This window comes from Silurus aristotelis (assembly GCF_946808225.1).
Source record: "Silurus aristotelis genome assembly, chromosome: 4".
NCBI lineage: Eukaryota > Metazoa > Chordata > Actinopteri > Siluriformes > Siluridae > Silurus > Silurus aristotelis.
The window spans coordinates 27056897-27081361 of record NC_139577.1 but is presented as its reverse complement, the minus strand read 5'-3'; the positions used below and the strand labels follow the sequence as shown (position 1 = coordinate 27081361).

The window sequence follows — 24465 nt, the reverse complement described above, 5'->3', positions numbered from 1 at the left end:
ACAAAAGGTTTATTTTTAGCACTTCTCAGAAAGCTATAAACAAAACCCGATTCCAGACAATTCCAAGAACCAGAGAGTTTAAAGTCAGAGTAACAATGTACTCTGATACAATTCCTACTTATTTACTTAGTGCGAGATGAGATATTAGATGTATTTAGTGTTTACTATTGCAAGTTTGAAACAGACTAAATCTTCTTCTTCTTCCGGCTTCTCCCATTAGGGGTCGCCACAGCGGATCATCCGTCTCCATATCCCCCCCTGTCCTCTACATCTGCCTCTTTCGAACCAACTACATCTGCATGTCTTCCTTCACCACATTCATGAACCTCCTCACTGGTCTTCCTCTATTCCTCCTTCCTGGTGGCTCCATCCTCAGCATTCTCCTACCGATATACCCCATGTCCCTCCTCTACACATGTCCAAACCATCTCAATTGCGCCTCCCTCATTTTGTCCCCAAAATGTCCTACATGCGCTGTCCCTCTAATAAACTCGTTTCTAATCCTGTCCATCCTCGTCACTCCCAACGATAATCTCTTGAAACAGACTCAATAAATATTGAAAAACGTCAAGATAGACAAGAACAAGAAATAAAAAAATACTGCATATATAATATATATCTAAATGCATTGCTGTAACCTAATAATAGGGAATACTACTATACACATTATACAAACACACAAACACACCAAAGACATACACAGACACACCCATATACATGCACAAGACATACACACACCATACAACATACTCACACACTCACATTATACAAATAGATATACACACACCTACACTGTAGACATACACACCATACAAAGATATACACACAAGACATGCATGCGCATGCGCATGCACACACACACACACACACACACACACACACACACACACACACACACACACACACACACCATAGTTATACACAGACGCATATACACACCATACACACAACACATGCATACACACATACACACACCATACTAACACACCATACTAATACATATACACACTTTCACACCAAAATCATACACAGACGCACACACATCATACAAATACATATGCACACCATAGATTATACACACACACACACCCATACACACACCTCATACAAATACATACACACAATATAAGTATATACACACGCACACACAGACGCACATCCTATACACACATTGTACAAATACCTACAATACGTACCGTCAACATAAATACACACAACACACAAACCACATGCTCACACGTGCGCACACACACACTTAGACGCCCGGAACATTGTACTGACATCATGCTATTTATCCACATTTTATAAAAACATGCTAAACTGAAATGGTTTATTACACTCAGAAAGAGTTCACACTTCGGCTGTCTGTCATTTCCTATAATACTTTGACTGGACAATGTGTGCTCAGTCTACTCACTTAAAAAAAAAAATGCCTTAAAGGAATTCAGGAAAAAATTATCGTGGTTTGATCGAATAAATATGTTCACCTGGTTCACCTTCGTGTGGCATCTCAATCACTACTGATGACATGTTACAGACGTTTCAGTGCTGAAGCCTGATAAATATCGGCCTAAAAGAGTCCCAATCTGTTCCTGTGTCACTGTTAGACCGGGTCAATCTGTATGTGAGCAACTGGTGGATCCCTATGTACCGGTAAGTAGGGTTTTGTGTAAAAAAAAAGCTCACAATAACTCCACATATCCAAAGCTTCTCCATAACAGGAAGCTCCCACCAGGTGCTGAGGATTTTACAAGGCAGTCATTAGCGATCTGTTTCTCATTAACCCTATAATCACAATTATATCATTACAATACAACTGAGCAGGTAAGCGTTAAATGGCCTTGCTCAAGGGCCCATACCAGCTTGGTGGTGCTGGAATTTTAACTCATGACTTTCTGATCAAAAGTAAAATCTGAGTCTCTGCCTCCCTTATAGCTACTGCTCCTTGTGCATCAAACCCCCCTAAAACAAACTCTAAATTCTGATATCTGGGCTTGTCAAATGTATAAGAAAATACACTACATGTATAAAAGTATTGGGGCTTTTCCAGCCATGTGTTATATTTCCCCAAAGTTTGAGGTACACAATCGTATATAAAATGTCTTTGGGTGCGATAGCATTCAAATTTCCCCTTCACTTGAACTAGGAGCCCCCAAATCTGTTCAAGCATGACAATGCCCCTGTGCACAAAGCCAGCATAATCAGTAATCTTCAGCCTGATATTGTTATTGGTATCATTAGTGAGAGTAAACACAAAAAACACATGCCTAGATTGATTCCCATCCAACAGAAAGTTCCGACCAGATGCTAAAAGTTTCACAAGGCAGTCGTTAGTGCTCTGTTTCTCATTAGCCGCATAGCAGGTCCTCATTGCCCAGCCTTTGAGGAAACAAATGATGTGTACATCTGAGAACATGCGTTTAGCTTTTTCTCCTTTTTGCAGCCAGGCTAACAAACACCAAAATATCTCAACTCTGATATCACTAGAGGTTAGAGTTGAAGATCTTCATCTTGGCCTGCTAGAGAGCACTGACCTCAACCCTATTGAAGACTTTTGGGATGTATTATAATGCTGACTGCACCCCAGACACCCTCACATCACCCTACATCAGTATCTGACTTTGCTTATACCCTTGTGGCTGAATAAACACAAATCAAGACAAGCTCACTCCAAAATCTAGTGAAACATCTACCCATAAGAGTGGAGGTTATTATAACAGCAAATGGGCACTGTGGATACGTCTATACTAATACGGATGAATTCAAAATCTTGATTCAAATTTTTCGTCTAAAAATGCTCTGCGTTCACTCTTTCGTTTTGACGCGTTTCACTTCGACCTGCGTCATTTCCACCTGGGGTTTACTTAGTTTCCGGCTCTTTCAAACATCGCGCCAATGACTAAAAAATGCGATTTTACAAAGCCTCTGTTTTTACAGTCCACACTGCAATGCAAAAACGCCGTTTTCAAATTGATCAACTTTAGAATGAGTTTTCAAAACCTACGTCGTCTCAGTGTGGACTTCAGGCCAAAACCGTGAGGGAAAAAATGCCTTTTTTTAATGAAAACCTATTAGTGTGGACATGGACTATGTGAAACAGGATGTTCTTACGTTCAGGTGTCAGAAACCTTGTTCTATAATATGTTGGACTGTTTTTTTTCTGTGCGGAAATTAATCAATCTCTTCCACCAGTTTGTTTCAGGTCTGTTATTATGTTTTATATGGTACAGAGAACTATTCAGTGAGCACAATATATTTAGAAGCACATCTCCTAATGGCCTTTCATCATGTCCAGTGTCCAAAATGATAAAACCATGCAACAGCTCCAAATCAACATTATGTATAATGTTTTTATGAGATTACCTCCAGTGGCTACACACACACACACACACACGCACTTCTGAATAACTATAACAACTATCACACTCTAGGTTAGCTGGGGTTGCACTGCAGGCCTGCTGGTAATGATTCAAAGCTTTTTATGGTTAAAAAAGTATCTGCTTTTATATACCCAGATGGAAGCGATTATTTTACTTGGCAAACTGAAGCGTCTGTGGATTGTCATTTCTAAAGCCTCGAGCTCGATTATACAATCTTCAGTACTTTTTTATTTCTCAGTTTGTTTGTTTTTTTTTTTAACTCTTTTGGTAACAAGTTAATCCTAAAGAAAAAAACTGAATTTCATTGCATCTCGTAGTTCAATAACTGTTTACAGCCACGTTGTCATTATTCTTTTTTTTGTTTTGTTTTATGGTTCAGTTTGTTGTATGATTCCTAATTTCTGAGATTTCTACATTCGCACTTATGGCATTTGGCAGACGCTCTTATGAGTGATTTTTATTTCATTTATACAACTGAGCCATTGAGGGTTAAGGGCCTTGCTCAAGCAGTGAGGCAGCATGGTGGTGCTGGGATGTAAACTTCTGACTTTCCAAGCCAACGTCTTATTATTTACATTTATGACACTCGGTAGACGACCTTATCCAGAGTGACTCCAAATGATCTAATTTCTACAACTAAGTAGAGGCCAAATAGTGATGGGCATAGGATTTGAAAAGCTTTACAATCAGGATTCTTACGTCCAGTGGTGGACAGTAATGAAGTAAATGTATTTCACTAGCTTTTCCGCATATCTGTAGTTTACTGAAGTATTTCCATTAGGGGAGACTTTAACTTCACTACATTTCAAAGTCAAATATCTTACTTTTTACTCAACTACATTTTGCAATTGTTTCTTTTTATTTTTGAGTGGATACAAACTGAACAGGTCTTAACACAGCAAGTCGCCAATCACTTGAACTTTTGAACTTGTTTTGATTGGCGCTTGGTGGTATCTACTTAGCACGAACATACAGCAAAACATTTTGACAGGAATAAATGATGGAAGAAACTCCTGACTCTGACTTGCCACAACACCCTTAGCCTCATTTGCGTGATTTTTTTAGAAGGTAAACAAAAGGTTTTGGGCTCATGGTAATTTGAATAGATATCAATCAGTGTTTGACTCATTTATATCATTCATTTTATAGATTGCTGTACTGAGAGTAGCAGAGTCTTTTCACATAAACGGAGTTGATTAGTAAGAAAGGGTCTTGTGATAAAAATGATAATGGGAACATTATAGTCATAATAAATCATAGAGCTTTGAATAAAAACATTTGAAGGCAAATACTGTTGTACTTTTACTTTAAAGTTTAAAGGGAGCACTTTTACTTTTGCTTAAGTCATATTTACTACCTACTATATCTCTACTTCAACTCAAGTACATGGTTTGTGAACTTCATCCACCACTGCTAACATCTTAAACACTGATTTCCCTCATCCCCACTTTCAGGATATTGAAATGTGTTGAAATGAGTTTTTGGTTTTTCTCAGGGGAAAACATTTTTTTATTAATATTCTTAAATGAACATCTACCAGGTTCTAAAAACTGACAAGTACACTTAATCCTGCACAATACAAATTTAGTGCTGCCATGACACACACTCAAATGTTTAGAACCAAAATGCAAAAATCTTTAACACGTCACAACAAACAAAACATCACACAATTCGAAAACACTAACGATGCCATTTATTTGTTGCAACGTGACGCTTCCAAGTGAAAGGTTCGCTAAAATTCGACATGCTGCTACTGGTTAATATGCTAAAAGCAAAACCTTTGAATTTTACAGAAGATTATAAAAAGAACAGGAATTTTGCATTTGGAGTAACTGATTTATACAAATCATGCACAATATGACAATATTGTCAGTTTCCATTATACAGGATAAGTGCTATGATATTTATTACTGTTTGCTATAACATAAAAAAACAGTAGCAACAATATTAAAAACAAAAAAAATATTTTAACATTAAATAATAGGTTTGTTGCTAATAATATGTTTTTTTACACCCCATTGTCTATCAAGATCCTGTCTTTTCTCAAACTGTTTCTGGAAGTCTTACCTGGATAGAGCTGGTATGAGCCTGTATGATGCCACCTAACCAGGTACTTCATGCCAGCAGGACTCCAGGCCTTTACATCCATGCCTGCCTACCATCACACTTACGTTTCCATGCGCTGGACTATTAGCCATTAAAAGCCCCTACGGTAATTGTACACGCACCTATTCCACATCGCACAACATAAAGCTGAAGGTGCAGCCACGGTCGAGCAGCACGCATGAACACACACCTGCACGAAATACGGTACGTCCGGCACAAAGCCCTGTCCAATCGCACGTTGAATAATTGAACGCTGCTGGACGAGGGAAACATTAATGACGGAAGCAACATGAGCCTGCAATGTTAATGAGGAGGCTAATATAGCGCTCTAACAGCATGCTAACCACTCACACATTTACACACACTTTCATTAAACACCAGGAAGTCATTATATACTTTTTGACGAATATGCAAGCAATTAAAGTGTGATTTCTTTAGAAGTGTGATCGTACGCTGACCTCTCCAGGGTTACAAGGTCATTCACATAGTCAGGAAGTTGCTTCGAGGAATGGGTAAGGAAAAATGTCAGATAAATTCCCTGTGTATGGTTCACAATTCTTATGAAAAAGAAACACGCTCGCAGATGGCGCTGATTAGGTAATATTGTTATTTTTTTTTAGATATTTACAATCTCAAGCTTCAGTGTTGCCCTGTTAATAATATCCAGTGATTACACTGTAGAGAATTACAATAACATGGTGGTAATATGAGAAAATTTGCATTTAATCTAAAAATAAATAAATAATAATTCAGTAATAATTCAATAATTCAGTAATAATTCAATAATTCAGTAATACCAAAAGTATTAAGATATCTGTATTATGTGGCTTGGCACCAAACTGTTATCACAAAGTTGAAGTAGCGTAAAATCCCCCCCCCCCCCCACTTGAACTGGTGGACGCACACCTGCTCCAGCATGGCAATGCCCCTGTGCACAAAGCCAGATCTGGTTTACATGGGTTGGAGTGGAAGAACTTAAGTGACCTGCTAAAGAGCTCTGATCTCAACCCTGTTGATCAACTTTGGGGATGAATGTAAATGCTGACTGCACCCCAGGCCTCCTTACTTCACCTACATCAGCATAGGACTTTACTAACACCCTGGTAGCTGAATGAGAACAAATCTCCAGAAGCACACTCCAAAATCCAGACTAGTGAAACATCTTCCCAGAAAAGTGGAGGTTATTATAAAAGCAAATGGGCACTAAATGTGGAATAGGATGTTTCAAACGCACATATCAATCATAGTCAGGTGTCCATAAACTTTTGTCCAGCTTAATGAGCATATGTTTCATTTAGAGAAGGAGTCTCCAGTGTCAGCATTTGTAACAGCCGGGGGTAAATCTGTTGCTTTCGACTAAGGGGGGGGGGAGTCTTTGAGACATAGAAATTTGTGTTTTCTCACACATTTGCAAAAAAAAAAAAAAAAAACTATGACATCTATGTGTGACTGCAACGTAAATCCACAAGCGAGATATATCTTCCAATTTTTAACCAATACGCCAAACTCAGACACTTGTTTTTCTCTCACCAGGATGATGACAAAGATCTCCAGCAAATTCCTAAGCTCCATCACCTCCAACACTAAAACCAAATCAAACCACCATGCATCAAATACTGATGAGTTTATATCAATGTGCTTCTTCTAATAAATTTGTGTTTTTATAGTAACAGTTCATTCACAAGGACTTGTTAAGCAGACACGCCATATAATCTAACACTAATAATAAACAGATTTCTAAAATAAACCCCTGTAATTTCTGAGGAAATTGCAGACTGCGTTTTTTTTTTTAAAGCAAATTAATCAGAGAGGGACACAGAAAGACAGAGAGAGAGATTTACTGTGTATTGCAGCAAGTAACAACAAGATCTAACTTGTCTCTCAGACCATCCCCAGAATTTTATTAAACTATTAATAAATAAAATGTAGAATGTGGCATTCATCATAGCAATAGTTGGTGCAACTCTGCAGTGAACAGACAGACAGACAGACAGACAGACAGACAGACAGACAGACAGACAGACAGACAGACAGACAGACAGATAGATAGATAGATAGATAGATAGATAGATAGATAGATAGATAGATAGATAGATAGATAGATAAGTGTTTATTTCTCTTGATTTTTATGATTTTGGCTCACATTTAACAAAAATCCACTAATTCACTATTTAAAAAAAAATTAATACTTCATAAGACCAATCAAAACATTTTTGTAAATTGTTGGCTTTCTGTAAGGTATTTTCATTTACTGTATATGTACTTAAATACTTGGTAGGAGCTCCTTTTGCTTTAATATATATTTATTTACAGTATTTCAAAGTGAGTACACCGCTCACATTTTAGCAACCATTTTATAATATAAGGGACAATACTATAGAAAGGAAACGTGGATATATTTTAGAGTAGTCAATGTGCAGCTTCTATAGCAGACTTGCTGCAGTGTGAGCATATGTTCTGAGCACTGACAAGCGGACCTTCTGCTTTTGCAACATCTAAAGCAATGCTGCAGCACTCATGCGTCTGTTTTTTTTTTAAGCAGATTCTGCACCTGAGATACAGCACAAGGTCTCAACTTCTTTGATGGACCCTTGTGAGTAGAATCCGTCTTGAAAAACCTCTGTATGACCCTGGTCACTGTACTGTACCTCGGTACTAATTCGTGTAATCTCTGTATCCCAGTGTCAGAGTTGTGTAACAGTCAGTGGTAAAGTCATTTCTTCCTCCTTTTCTCCAAAAAGTTACATTTTGTGCTTCCTCTCTAGGTATTTTTTCATAATAAAAACACACAGATATTTTTTTTGTCTATTCACCCACACTCAATATTTTAATACACTATAAAGGTCACCACATGACCTGTACATTACTTCAATACTCCTACTGATCTGCGATCAGATAGAAACACAAAAAACAGTTCGGCTTTTCTAAACCCGATCTGTCTGTTGCTGATTTATTTGCTCTTATTGATGATTTTTAGTAGCTGCAGTAAAAACCCTTTGATATGCATAAATACAGCAGTGAAGGCTGGGCAGGTTCTAAACATTTCCTAAAATACTGATCCTATTGATAGTAAGGAGATTGAGAATGATTTACAATGTGATGGAATCTTCACCTACACAGAAATGGAGATGTTTGTTATGACTGAGACAGACACTCACACATAGGTGAATATAATTAGCAAGAAATATAACACTTGGAGGTGTTATAGAAAAAGAAATCAGTGTAGGGGTGGTGCTTTGTATAACCCCGAAGCTATATATAAAGTGATAGAATGCCTGACATAAGTAAGCCCTGTTATCACCTACGTTAGAGCAACTATACTGCTCTCTTTATCTCTTACAGTTCATAATAATAAGCAATGCAGCTTGTCATGTAACGGAGAAACTGGAAGTCAGAGCGAAAAGGCTTTTTATAACAGTGTTTTCGCTCTTCACCACTTGCCTACATGCAGTTTTGCCTTTGGATCATGGCGGATCCTGACCCGCTCCCCCGACGCCTTTGTTATGCGCCTGGCTGGGGCGCACGGTTAACGATGATCACGCCGATGTTGGCACGGTGTTCACACGTGCTAATTGGGTGGTGTGAAAGTGGGGCAAAGCGAAGCAGAGGAGAGCAAGGGCAAGAACGTCTCGAGCGGCCAATAACTCCTCTTAATCAGTCTCAGGAGGAACTCGGGTACTTGTCGTAACAAACAATGTGTTACATAACATGACATTTACACTTACCTCATACCTAAACACCAGACACTAAGAGGATTCAAGTGAGCAGGTTTGATCGGTTGTATATATATATATATATATATATATATATATATATATATATCAGCCGATCAAACCTGCGACTCATTGGCTTGTACATGACAAAGAAAAGCAAAGACCATCTAATCAAGAGCTATCAACGATTTAAATGCAGCCTGGGATGAGTTCCCTTTCATCCAGGCGAGAATCTCACTATCAGCTTATCAGCTCATCTCTATCACTCTCTCTTAGAGGAGGTAAAACATCGGCATCTAATATAAGCCATTATATTTAAATACAGTAAGTGTTGTGTAATACAGTCATAATTAATACAGAGGCTCAAGGGACAACAAGACTTCTATAATATGGCTTATAGATAGAAGTATAGTAGTAATACTGTAATTCAGTCACATGTGAGCGTTAGATGGATTCGGAAAGCGAAATTTTGTACATTGCTATTTCTTTTAAAAGACATTAGAATTGCGTTTAATCTGCTCGATATTAATTAATTTAAAATAAAGCTTTCTTTACATTTTACGGCATTTAACACTTACGATTGACGACATTTAACGACAATCTTAATAAAGAGAATGACGTCACAGCTTTGTTGAATTCTGTCTTTTCATTTCTCAGGAGCTTTCGATTTTTCTATTATAGCGTACATCTAATAGGCTCATAGTTTCGATAGTAATAACTACAATTCATCACTGGCAAAGCCTCCGCATAATCAAACGAGGTTTCTGGGCAAGGAGTGGGAGATTAGCGAGAATGGGAATTGAACTCATGACCTTCTGATCCAAAGCCCAATGCCTTAACCACTAAGCTACACCTCCTAACTATTTATTACGGCACTGATGAAAAATTATTAAAAATTAAAAAGAGAGGAAGAAATCATGCCGCTCTAGAGTGAGCGAGGAAGAAGAACTAACAAGTGACATGAGAGGAGATGTGAGAAGAATAAATTGATGGTTACTCACCGCCATCGGAGACAGCTGCTGACTGCAAGAGAACACAGAGAGACATGTGTGAGTGACTGTCCTCAGAAACACACACACTCACACTCCCAGAACGCACTCTAGAACTGGCCAGGGTGTACTCATCGTACCCACGCATCCCCCTTCCACACATACACACACACACACACACACAAACACTCTCTCTCTCTCTCTCTCTCTCTCTCTCTCTCTCTCTCAGTCACACTCTTCCTGTTCTACTGGTAAATCCTTTAACCTGTGAGCACTCTGAATGCAAAGTGAGTGATGCATGCTTTCGGTGTTTCCTAGCCCCGCCCACAGACTCACATTTGCCCTGCCCACATTTGCCCGGACATGTTAGTCAATCAAGCGAGGACAAGATGGCAAAACAAATTCCCACGCTGAAACAGGTTTATAAGTGCTGGAAAAAAAAATCAGGGTATAATGACGTCCCAATCCAATATCACAGGATCTTCCGAATATGTGTTTTACAGAGGTTATAGTATCTAAATTTACACAGTGAACACGTGTGTGTATGAGTACGTGTTCCATTTTATACCGAACCGTCAACATTCTTAACACGGGGGGCGACATTACAGCTTTGCTGAATTCTCGGGTTTAGATTTCTCAAGAGGTTTTGATATTTCTATATAACAGCATAAATCTTAATGTGTTAGGAGTTTCTACATTTACAACTATATTTCATCACTGGAAAAGCCTCAAAATAGCAATTCCAGGAAAAAATTTAACTCTTCATAAATTCTTCTTACACTACTTACATTTCAACCTCATGTTTATCATATCTACCTCATATTAATCGTACCTTGACTCTGATATGTTTCATGTTTACTCTTTATTTATGTTTAGTCAGTCTATGCACCTTGGCCTGTTAGTAATGACATTTCGTTCGTTTAAATACTGTGTATGTGGAAGAATGACAATAAAGCTTGAGTTGTGTTGAATAGCTGCTAAATGTCTGCTTGAAGACATTTATTCATTTAAGAAAGGATTGGCTCTGGGAAAAAGATGTTGGACTTCTGATGAAAATGCTGTTGGGTTAAATCGAGGTCCTTAACCCTCAAATACTCAGCTGTATAAGTGAGATAACTGTAGGTCGCTCTGGATAAGGGTCTGGCATAAAATATAAATGTAAGTCTGGAAGGAGTCTCCAGTGTCTGAGTTATAAAACAGACTGAGAAAGAGTCGTTTCCTTCCTCTTTTCCTGTTTAGGAAGGAGGACATTGCGGTTTGCGCTCCCTCTCTAGGTACAGCTTAATTTATTCCACGAGAAAAGTGAAAGTAAATGACTGCGTAAAGCTGCTAATAAAAGAACTGACCTGATTTTCAGGTAACGATCAGCAACATTAAACGTGACTATAAACAGAAAAAAAAAATCTGCTATGTTTCATTTAATTACAAATAAAACACAAGTTTTTGGCTACATTTTAAGTTTTGTTTTGTTGTTGTATGAAAATAGCACACTACAAATTTATTCGATTGTTTCATGTCTCATTTCCCTGTGTTTTAATCCACAAACCGTTTCGTGTTTTAATCCACAAACCATTGAGTATCCGGAGTTAATTATTCGATTAATACAAGTAATAAAATTTGTGCCAGGTTCTATAATAAACACTTCCTGGTTGAGAATCTGTGACAAAAAGTGAGAATCTGTGACAAAAAATCCTTTTGTGTCCACAGTGAATAATAAACCAGGTGACGAAAAAGACATTGAGCTTCATGAGACAACTGTTAAAATAAAAGAACCAGCTTAGAGATACTCGTAAACCTTTCAGTCTCTGGGATCAAAGGAAGTAAGTCAAATGTAGTGAGTTTAACGTGTGAGGTGTATCTGCATGTGTTTGTGTGTGTGTCTGTGTGTGTAGGCCTGAAACTCAATGAGTCACATCCTCTATATATGTAGGCACTGTAGTCAAACAGTGACAGATCTGTGTAGGGTGGAGACAAAAGCACTAGATAACACATGACCTTGACACAAATAGTAACCACACATCCGGAAGCTCAATGTATACACTTAAACAGTTATGACATTTCTCGAGACATTTCTGAATATTACACACCTTCTGTCACTCACCCACCTACCTCCACCCACCCAACCCACACACCCACATACCCACACACACAAAACAGCAGAATCGTTATCAACGCAGTCGCTCTCAAAAAAAACAAATCTCTGTTCAGACATGCAGTGTGAATTTCCAGCAGGCGAACAGAACAAGACGTCCACCCACACCGGCTACGCAGCACTTCAACACCACGCACCAAGCAGCGATTAGGTCATAAAGAAAGACCAGAGTGAGACGGAGAGGAAAAAAGGGTTAGTGTGTGACCACAAAGCCCTGGTGGGCAGACAGGTGGGACTGGAGGAACACAGTGAGTGAGATGGATCACCATAGTTCAGAGAAAAAAGACATTATCCAGACTCTCTCTCTCTCACACACACACACACACACACACACACACACACATACACACACACACACACACACGCATGTATTTATACACTATATGAACAAAAGTATTGGGACACCTGACCTTTTAGAACTTGTGGTTCTTCTCTAAAACTGTTACCACAAAGCTGGAGGCACACTATAAAATGTCTTTGGTAAAATCATGTGGTATATCAATATATGTGATATAATAAATTATATGATATATGTGGTATAATCAAATTTTGCATTTGCTTCATGAAGATATGGTTTTACATGGTTTGAAAAGGAAGATCTTGAATGGCCTGATATAGAGCTCTGATCTCAACCCTACTGAACACCTTTGGGATGAATCCAAAATGCTGACTGCACCCAGACCTCCTCACCTCGCCTAAAAATGTCCATTAGCACAATTCAAAATCTACTGGAACATCTTCCCAGAAGAATGGAAATTATAAGAGCAAATTGGGACTAAATGTGGAATGTGATGGTCAAAGCACTTTTGTACGTAACATACTTTTGACCAGGTGTCCGCAAACCTTATAAATATATCTATATATATATATCTATATATATATCTATATATATATATATATATATCTATATATATATATATCTATATATATATCTATATATATATATCTATATATATATATATATATATATATATATATATATATATATATATATATATATATATATATATATATATATATATATATATATATACAGTGAGGAAAATAAGTATTTAAACACCCTGCTATTTAGCAAGTTCTCCCACTTAGAAATCATGGAGGGGTCTAAAATTGTCATCGTAGGTGCATGTCCACTGTGAGAGACATAATCTAAAAAAAAAAATCCAGAAATCACAATATATGATTTTTTAACTATTTATTTGTATGATACAGCTGCAAATAAGTATTTGAACACCTGAGAAAGTCAATGTTAATATTTGGTACAGTAGCCTTTGTTTGCAATTACAGAGGTCAAACGTTTCCTGTAGTTTTTCACCAGGTTTGCACACACTGCAGGAGGGATTTTGGCCCACTCCTCCACACAGATCTTCTCTAGATCAGTCAGGTTTCCGGCCTGGCGCTGAGAAACACGGAGTTTGAGCTCCCTCCAAAGATTCTCTATTGGGTTTAGGTCTGGAGACTTGCTAGGCCACGCCAGAACCTCGATATGCTTCTTACAGAGCCACTCCTTGGTTATCCTGGCTGTGTGCTTTGGGTCATTGTCATGTTGGAAGACCCAGCCTTGACCCATCTTCAATGCTCTAACTGAGGGAAGGAGGTTGTTCCCCAAAATCTCGCAATACATGGCCCCGGTCATCCTCTACCTTAATACAGTGCAGTCGCCCTGTCTCATGTGCAGAAAAACACCCCCAAAGCATGATGCTACCACCCCCATGCTTCACAGTAGGGATGGTGTTCTTGGGATGGTACTTATCATTCTTCTTCCTCCAAACACGTTTAGTGGAATTATGACCCAAAAGTTCCATTTTGGTCTCATCTGACCACATGACTTTCTCCCATGACTCCTCTGGATCATCCAAATGGTCATTGGTAAACTTAAGACGTGCCTGGACATGTGCTGGTTTAAGCAGGGGAACCTTCCGTGCCATGCATGATTTCAAACCATGACGTCTTAGTGTATTACCAACAGTAACCTTGGAAACGGTGGTCCCAGCTCTTTTCAGGTCATTGACCAGCTCCTCCCGTGTAGTTCTGGGCTGATTTCTCACCTTCCTTAGGATCATTGAGACCCCACGAGGTGAGATCTTGCATGGAGCCCCAGTCCGAGGGAGACTGACAGTCATGTTTAGCTTCTTCCATTTTCTAATGATTGCTCCAACAGTGGACCTTTTTTCACCAAGCTGCTTGGCAATTTCCCCGTAGCCCTTTCCAGCCTTGTGGAGGTGTACAATTTTGTCTCTAGTGTCTTTGGACAGCTCTTTGGTCTTGGCCATGTTAGTAGTTGGATTCTTACTGATTGTATGGGGAGGACAGGTGTCTTTATGCAGCTAACAACCTCAAACAGGTGCATCTAATTTAGGATAATAAATGTAGTGGAGGTGGACATTTTAAAGAGAGACTAACACGTCTTTGAGGGTCAGAATTCTAGCTGATAGACAGGTGTTCAAATACTTATTTGCAGCTGTATCATACAAATAAATAGTTTAAAAATCATATATTGTGATTTCTGGATTTTTTTTTTTAGATTATGTCTCTCACAGTGGACATGCACCTACGATGACAATTTCAGACCCCTCCATGATTTCTAAATGGGAGAACTTGCAAAATAGCAGGGTGTTTAAATACTTATTTTCCTCACTGTATATACGTATATACGTATATATATATATATATATATATATATATATATATATATATATATATATATATATATATATATATATATATATATATATATATATATATACGTATATATACGTATATATATATATATATATATATATATATATATATATATATATATATATATATATATATATATATATATATATATATATATATATACACATATATACATATATACATATATACATACACACACACACACACACACACACACAAACCCGATTCCAAAAATGTTGGGACACTACAAATTGGGAATAAAAACAGAATGCAATGATGTGGAAGTGTCAAATTTTTTATATTTTATTCAGAATACAACATAGATGACATATCAAATGTTTAAACTCAGAAAATTTACCATTTAAAGGGAAAAATAAGTTGATTTTAAATTTCATGGCATCAACACATCTCAAAAAAGTTGGGACAAGGCCATGTTTACCACTGTGTGGCATCCTCTCTTCTTTTTATAACCGTCTGCAAACATCTGGGGACTGAGGAGACAAGTTGCTCAAGTTTAGTAATAAGAATGTTGTCCCATTCTTGTCTAATACAGGTTTCTAGTTGCTCAACTGTCTTAGGTCTTCTTTGTCACATCTTCCTCTTTATGATGCACCAAATGTTCTGTGAAAGATCTGGACTGCGGGCTGAACATTTCAGTACCAGAATCCTTCTTCTATGCAGCAATGATGTTGTAATTGATGCAGTATGTGGTCTGGCATTGTCATGTTGGAAAATGCAAGGTCTTCCCTGAAAGAGACGACGTCTGGATGGGAGCATATGTTGTTCTAGAACTTGGATATACCTTTCAGCATTGATGGTGCCTTTCCAGATGTGTAAGCTGCCCATGCCACACGCACTCATGTCACCCCATACCATCAGAGATGCAGGCTTCTGGCAATGGCACAGTGAATTTGTGTCCACCGACAATGTTTTCTGGAGATTTTCCTGAGCCCATGTTGTGATTTCCATTACAGTAGCATCTTTGGATGATATTATGTACTGTAGATGATGATAACTTCAAACTCTTTGCAATTTTTCTATGAGAAACTCCATTTCTGATATTGCTCCACCATTTTTCGCCGCAGCAATTGCTTTGAGAATGTTGATTGAGAAGTATAGAGAAGGACAGAAGAAATTGCATTGTGTATTTGTGGATTTAGAGAAGGCGTACGACAGGGTGCCAAGAGAGGAGTTGTGGTATTGTATGAGGAAGGGGAGAAGGGGAATGAAGGGGAGAAGGGGAATGAAACTCAGTAGGAGTAAGACAGGGTACATGTGTGTGAATGAGAGGGAGGGCAGTGGAGTTGTGCGGTTGCAGGGAGAAGAGGTGGAGAAGGTGAAGGAATTCAGGTACCTGGGGTCAACAGTGCAAAGTAATGGAGAGTGTGTTAGAGAAGTGAAGAAAAGAGTGCAGGCAGGGTGGAGTGGGTGGAGAAGAGTGACAGGAGTGATTTGTGATAGTAGGGTATCTGCAAAAATGAAAGAGAAGGTTAAAAGGACTGTGGTGAGACCTGCGATGTTGTATGGATTAGAGACAGTGGCATTGAGTAAAAAACAGGAGGTGGAGCTGGAGGTAGCAGAGCTGAAGATGTTGAGGTTTTCGTTGGGAGTGACGAGGATGGATAAGATTAGAAATGAGTTTATTAGAGGGACAGCGCATGTAGGATGTTTTGGTGACAAGGTGAGGGAGGCGAGATTGAGATGGTTTGGACATGTGCAGAGGAGGGACATGAATTATATTGGTAGAAGAATGCTGAGGATGGAGCCACCAGGTAGGAGGAAAAGAGGAAAGCCAAGGAGGAGGTTCATGGATGTGGTGAGGGAAGACATGCAGGTAGTTGGTGTGAAAGAGGCAGATGTAGAGGACAGGGTGGTATGGAGACAGATGATCCGCTGTGGCGACCCCTAATGGGAGCAGCCGAAAGAAGAAGATTTTCGCCGCAGCAATGTGGGAATTGGTGATCCTCTGCCCATCTTGACTTCTGAAAGACACTGCCACTCTGAGAGGCTCTTTTTTTCTTCATGTTGCCAATTGACCAAATAAGTTGCAACTTGGTACTCCAGCTGTTCCTTATATGTACATTTAACTTTTCCGGTGTCTTATTGCTACCTGTCCCAACTTTTTTGGAATGTGTAGCTCTCATGAAATCCATATTGAGCTGATATTTGGCACGTCATTTCAAAATGTCTCACTTTCAACATTTAAGATGTTATCTATATTCTATTGTAAATAGCATATTTATTTATGAGATTTGTAAATTATTTAATTCCTTTTTTATTTACAATTTGTACAGTGTCCCAACCTTTTTGGAATTAGGTTTGTAATATTTGTAATATTTTTTTTAGCTGAGTTAAAATCTGAGTTCCCTCAAGAACATATTAAGTGGTGGACCGCAAGTTTGTTTAGTCTCCACCACGCACTCGGAGTGCATTATTGTTATTAGTATTATTATTGAATCATTGGTCAATCATGAACAGGGACTTGGTTAAGAGTAGTAAAAAGCCTGATGTCTATATCAGTCCCTTCACAAAAAAGAAATGCATAAACACTTTAAAAAAAAAAAAGTTCTCTTCTCTCGCAGTGGCGTGACCCATGTTAATCATGTACCACCCACTCCCTGCTAGCCCACACTCATGACATCACAGCTGCGCTGGCTGAGCGCAAATCATCCATCATCCGTTAGCCTTGGAGCGTTGGAAACGAGCAAACACAAGGTCATTTTCCATGCCAAAGCAGAAAAGCTACGCTCACCAGTGTCCTGATAACAAACCCTACCTACAAGATGGTTAATCAATAGTCAGGGACAGTGAGCTTGGGAATCCTGCGAATGCACAGACCTTCAAGCTATACAAATATGATTATGATTATGACTTTCATCCACTAAGAAAAAGACGAATTCGATTATGTGCAACAACGTCTCCTCCAGTTCGGATTAAACGCTGAAGATCCTCAAATAATAGTTCAGATGAAAGAAAATGAGTATTTGCTACTTTCATCGCAGTTGGGGCTCGTTCACAATGTGTGGCTGTGTAAATAGAAATGAGGGCATCATTTCCAGAATGTTAAAATTAGAAGAATAAGAGTATCGGCTGCTTTCTAAGGAGGACTCGGGACGTTTTAATTCATGCGCTATTCAATTCTGTTTCTTGTGCTGCCATAATTCAACAACCTGCTCCTTCTATTAAATCTCACGTCTTGTTTGTTTTGCCATCCTGCCAAATATAGACGAGTGTGAGCTTTGAATCTGACTTTTCGGACACCGACGTAACTGTCTCAAGTCACAAAGGCACTATTGTTTGTTATACAGCCACTGAGCTTAACCAAATAACTCTCTTACGAGGTGTCATTTGGTCTCCACAATTATAGCGCAAAGGAGTTTCATAGGCCTTCTTTTTCTTCTTTTTTCCCATGTCACCTGTTCTCCGACTGCATCAGCTCCGGTTGCTTAAATAGCTACTTAAGGGGTGATTCATGCTTCATGTTTTTGGGAACCGCAACAAACAAGCTCCTGAAAGCGCCAAAGATTAGAGTTTCTTTCAGAACAGGACGAGGACCTGCGTCATCGACAGGCTTTCCATTGAAGAACGAGTGCAAGCAAATGAATAGGAACCAGTAAGAGTTGAAAGCATGAGTTTTGCTGTCAGTTTGATCAAAATCTCAGTACCCGTGCATGCTTTCCATCGTCTTTACAATCATAGATTGATTGAACAGCCTAAAGATCCATGAAGTTACCGAGCAGGAACCATGAGGATGGATTTGGACTGTTAATTATATAAACACTACTACAATGACTTACGACTGCAGTTTGCATGATCGGTCCTGCATTTCAGCGCCCATTACTTAACTGTACACCTCAACAATGATGAAACTGTTTTGAATGGACATTCGGTGCCATCCAGATGAGGATGGGTTCCATTTGGAGTCTGGTTCCTCTCAAGTTTGCTTCCTCATACCATCTCAGGGAGTTTTTCCTTGCCACATAACCATTGGTTTGCTCATTAGAGATACACTTATAGGGGATAAACTTAGCTGCACTAAACCTATAAATGAAAAATTTTATAATCTCTATATCTTTGTGCAGCTGCTTTGGGACATTGTCCACTGTGAAAAGCGCTATACAAATAAAACTGAAGTGAATTAAATTGAAAGAGAAATCGCTTAGAAAAATGAGTGCACATGAGCCATTTCTTCTCATATTAACTACTCAAACATGGTCATCTCTTCACATCAGTACATAGTGTTCTTTCCGAATTCTACCGTCCTACACACTTCACTGCTGGACAGTCACCCAGATGTCTGCTACATACGAGGTGGTATCAAAAAGGTTTTAGACTAGTTCTGTAACACGCCAACAGATGGCAGCATGGACAGTCACAGGGAGCACCGACCTACATAAGCCAGAGTGCTAAAAGACATCTTCCTTTGTACATCGTAAGCTGTGCATCTGGTGCTATTCTGCTATTCTGACCACGTGTGAACCCAGTCACCAAACTCTCCTCACGCATCAGTTTCTCGCTGGATCAACAACATGATCTCACTTCCGCACCGACGCCTACTCGCCTCTACCCAAAGATGAAGATCCGGCTCAAAGGTCGCCGTTTTGACACCATTGCGGAGATTCGGGCCGAATCGCTTGTCACGCGCCGGAGCGAAGACTTCCATGACACATTCCAGAAGTTTGCAGAAATGCTGGGAGCTTTGTTTTGCTGTGCAAGGGGATAATTTGAAGGTGATACTTCGTAAAAATAGATAACTTCTCCACAGCTGCATTCTGCTTACAACCAAATTATGTTTCTTAAACTCCCCACGTTGTATATCCAGCCCGTTATAATCACATGACGTGATGTGCAATTAACAATAGAAGTGTGTTTAATATTAATATAAGATGGTCCCCAACTTACGATGGCTTTACATACAATTTATCGAACTTATGATGACGATAGAAATACGAAATGGTACAAATATGTTACATTGCGGCAGGCAAACGTAGCACCTTATGCGCCACTCTCCACTCGCAAACCCGCACTGCTGCTCGTCCGTGTGTTTAAGATGGATATGCATTCTGATGACCGGACCATAACCTGAAAATATTGTAAGTCGAGACATGGCCTTATCTACCCAGGAGTCTTAAAGAATGGTGATCAGTATGGGGTTCTATACTGCAATTTCAGTACCATCCTACATGGACGAGCGCTGGCTCGCGAGTGAAAGGCGGAGCCGGACACACTTTGTTTTAATATCCGGCGACACCGAAAAAAGGAGAAAGAAAAAAGCTAAAATTGGTCTTTGGATACCAAATACACAGAAAAGGTATGTGCCCGCTGGTAAGAGTAAGGCATCTCAAAAGTCTGGAGATGCGTTCATCCGGGCAGCGTCCCAAAATTACGTGCGAAGATTTTGATGCAGCACAAAATATCTTCATATCACTATAGTCATCGCAAGATCGAAAAAAAAATAAGTCGAACCTTTGTAACTCAGGACCTACCAGTACTTTATAGTTTATACAGTACAGTACGGTAAATTGCTCTGTTTTGCTAAAGTATGTGCTGCAATTTGTTAAATTATTCAGTATAAACCCCCCAATACTGATCAGCTTCTTTAAGACTCCTACTGTCTCAACTTACGATATATAAGTTAAGATGGTGTCATTGAAATGCATCTAAATCATAATTTGGGGACTATATATATATACATTTTAAGCATTAGGTTCTTCTATTTCTTGTTTTGTCTATTATAAATGCTCCGTGTCTATGAAACAATTTTCAGTGCTCAGAAAATAAATGCAAAAGGTTCACTCAATCACAACAAGATGGCTTCCAGCTCGCAGGTTCTCTCTTATATGACAAGTTGCATTAGTTCTAGTTAATTAAAAGAACATGTTTTGAAGATGTTCTACTAAGAAAAAAAACCTGTAACTCTTCGTTCCATCTGGCTGCACCCCACCATTTTGCTGTTGCTTATTCTTCTATATCAGCATGCCTTCGAAAGTTTTGATATTCCGTACATTTTAAAGCGACGCTCAAATTTGCGCTCTCGAAGAAGAATGAGAAGCAGGACGAAAAACGTGAGAGGAAAAAATAAATATAAGCAGAAATGCAGAAGGGGTTTCCTTTTTGTTTAGGAGAAATGCAAACACATAGATTAGACAGACAAGGACGGGAAGATCAAAACAAATTCAAATCCAACAAAAAAGAAAATAAGGGGAAAATCTGAGCTGGTTGCTCGTTTAAAGAGAAGCAAGTTATGGGAATTTCTTTGTCAGCGTTTTTTCGAGTTCAGAGTGCGTTTTTTAGCATCTCCAAGCTTCTTTATTTATGCTGTGGCTTTTTTTTTTAAACCCCCCTCCCCTTCATTCCAGTGGCTTGCCTCTGTGCTTCTGGCAGCACGGCACATGTAGCCACATACTGAAATATTACTCAGATTTTTCCAGCCTCCTCATCTCTGATGCTGCTCGTCCCTATAAAGCCGTCGCTCTCTCCTTCCTTCTCCTCTTCACCCTAACATAGACGCTTACAGGCCTGACCGAGCAGCCTGGAGCTTCTAATCAGCACTTTAGGAATCACAGTTAGAGATCAGACTGTGTAGAAATGCCTTAAAGTAGATATATGCAGTCTTGACTCAAACACAGATGTATGATCTCAGACACACATACACACACACACACACTGTTCTGTAAATATCAGAATTCCTACTCTTGATGAGGCATATTCTTAAAATGCATCATACTGCTAAGTCAGCAATTAAACGTAACACCTACACACACAGACACGTCTGTATCTATATGAGGACCTTCCATTGACACAATATGCATGTTTAGTTTTTTTTTTTAATGAAGACTATCAAACACGTGCAGAGGAGGGACATGGAGTATATAAGTAGGAAAATGCTGAGGATGGAGCCACCAGGAAGGAGGAAAAGAGGAAGGCCAAAGAGGTGGTTTATGGATGTGGTGAGGGAAGACATGCAGGTAGTTGGTTTGAAAGAGGCAGATGTAGAGGACAGGGGGGTATGGAGACAGATGATCCGCTGTGGCGACCCCTAATGGAAGAGGCCGAAAAAAGAAGAAGAAGAAGAAGAAGAAGAAGAAAAAGAAGTCTACTGCTACTTTAATTACGTTAAAGAAAGAAAGAAAGAAAGAAAGAAAGAAAGAAAGAAAGAAAGAAAGAAAGAAAGAAAGAAAGAAAGAAAGAAAGAAGGGGATAAATACACATTTCACTTATTCACTTATGAGACAATGTCCATTGTGAAAGCAATATAGAAATAAACCTGAATCTTGAAACTGAAAATTACACGCAAAATTGTATATATTTGTACAATCTTGTCGTATCAATATAGTCATCATTAGAGCCTAAAGAAAAATCTTATCTCGGGGACCATCTGTAATTGAGCCTATAGCAGTCTTCGTAGGTTATGCACTATTTAGTGATCATAGATAATAACTATGGTTTAGTCTAATGGTGTTGAAGTTTGGCGAGTGACGATATGACATAATATCTCTCTCCCCTCTCAATCACAGTGACATTAACCAATCACAAGGCACCTGCTGGCACGTAGAAGTGGAAAATTTCCACATAGTGTATTCAAAATGAAGTTTTCTGTCTTGAATGAAGCACATGACAGTCTTTTGACTTGTTAAGGAGTGAGAATTGACACAAATTATATATAAACCAAATTTTTAGGACTTCAAACCTTTGCCCCTATGCACAAAGCCTGTTCCATGAAAATATGCTTAACATGAGTTGGAGTGAAAGATCTTGAATGGCCTGATGTAGAGCTCTGATCTCAACCCTACTAAACACCTTTGGGAACGAATCAGAATGCTGACTGCATCTCAACAAATCTCACATCAATAATCTTCACAAACTCACTCTAAAGTCTAGTGGAACATCTTCCCAGATGAGTGGAGTTTATTCCCCCACATATGGGGACTAAATGTGGAATGGGATGTTAAAAAGGTACATATGAACCTTGAACAAGTGTCTACAAAGTTTTGTGGATACACACACAGAGAGTTATACATTTGAAGGATTTATAAGTCATGAGCAGGTGCTTGCATTTGTTTCTGCTGTCATGGTGAATAACAGGCTCCTGGAGTTGGTACAGAAACACTCTAAGGACACACACACACACACACACACACACACACACACACACACACACACACACACACACACACACACACACAAAAGGGACATCATATTCCCCCAGATAAGTTAGACGTCCATCGTCTGGGTGTTCAATCGTGCAATGAAACTTCATCATCACCATTTAAGGAACAGAGATTCATTCTCTGTCTCTCTCTCTCTCTCTCTTTCTCTTACACACACACACACACACACACACACACACACACACACACACACACACACACACACACCTCAATGCACTTTCCCACATGAGCATGTTTCCAATCGCATTGTTATCCTAAAAATTTATGATTGTTTGAAGTACACGAACACACACAGGTCCAAAAATGGCAACGCTCCTTAAAAATCTTCTGCATGAACTGAAAAGGTCAGCAAATTGTGTGTGTGTGTGTGTGTGTGTGTGTGTGTGTGTGTGTGTGTGTGTGTGTGTGTGTGTGTGTGTGTGTGTGTGTGTGTGTCCTTAGAGCGCAGAGCAGTTCGCGAATGAATGAGTGACAGACTGTGTGGAGTCACACAAAGCTAAGCTTTTTTAACACGCTAACACGCTACACGCTGCCATAAAAGCGCTCTTGTTCGGAGCGAGGGCGAGCGAACATTCAGAGTGAAACTGCTCGACGCTAATCCTCTCCTCCAACTCGCACTGACACAATGAGAAAGGGACTAAAAGAGTTATGAAGAGAGTCCTGGGATAGAGCGAGGAACAAAAGAGAACAGAAGGAGTAAGAAAGAGAGAGAAATTTTCAGAAAGGAGTGGAAAAAGTTAAACGGAGTGAGCAGGAAGTGAAATAAGTGAGAAAAGGATGGACGCAGGAGTGAGAGGGAGATGAAAACAGAAAAAAAAAGATTAAACAAGAGAATGAAAGAAAAATATATAGAAATTGGGATAGACTAAGCAAAGGACAGAGAGAATGAGTGAAAAACATTGTATAAATTATATAACTTTTAAAAAAACAAACACAGAGCATTTACTATACAAGAAACGTCCACACCACACCCCTGTACTAACTAGTGCTAGTAATATAAAACACACAGTGTGGTACTACTTGCACTAGTGTTATTAAACACAGTGTGGTACTAACTAGTACTAGTGCTACTAAACACTCAGTGTGGTACCAACTAATACTAGTGCTATTAAACACACAGTGTGGTACTAACTAATACTAGTGCTATTAAACACACAGTGTGGTACCAACTAATACTAGTGCTATTAAACACACAGTGTGGTACTAACTAATACTAGTGCTATTAAACACACAGTGTGGTACTAACTAATACTAGTGCTATTAAACACACAG

At 39.0% G+C, this 24465-nt stretch overlaps 1 protein-coding gene across 2 annotated transcripts in view; it reads right to left on the bottom strand.

Annotated features, from left to right (window-relative positions):
* The window catches only part of rgs12b (regulator of G protein signaling 12b), a 90280-nt gene that overhangs the window by 16995 nt on the left and 48820 nt on the right, over positions 1 to 24465 (bottom strand). For both annotated transcript variants that reach the window (XM_083538584.1, XM_083538583.1), the window contains exon 5: positions 10201 to 10222. In XM_083538584.1, the coding sequence (XP_083394710.1) occupies positions 10201 to 10222 (22 nt within the window). The remainder of the gene's footprint in view (positions 1 to 10200; positions 10223 to 24465) is intronic.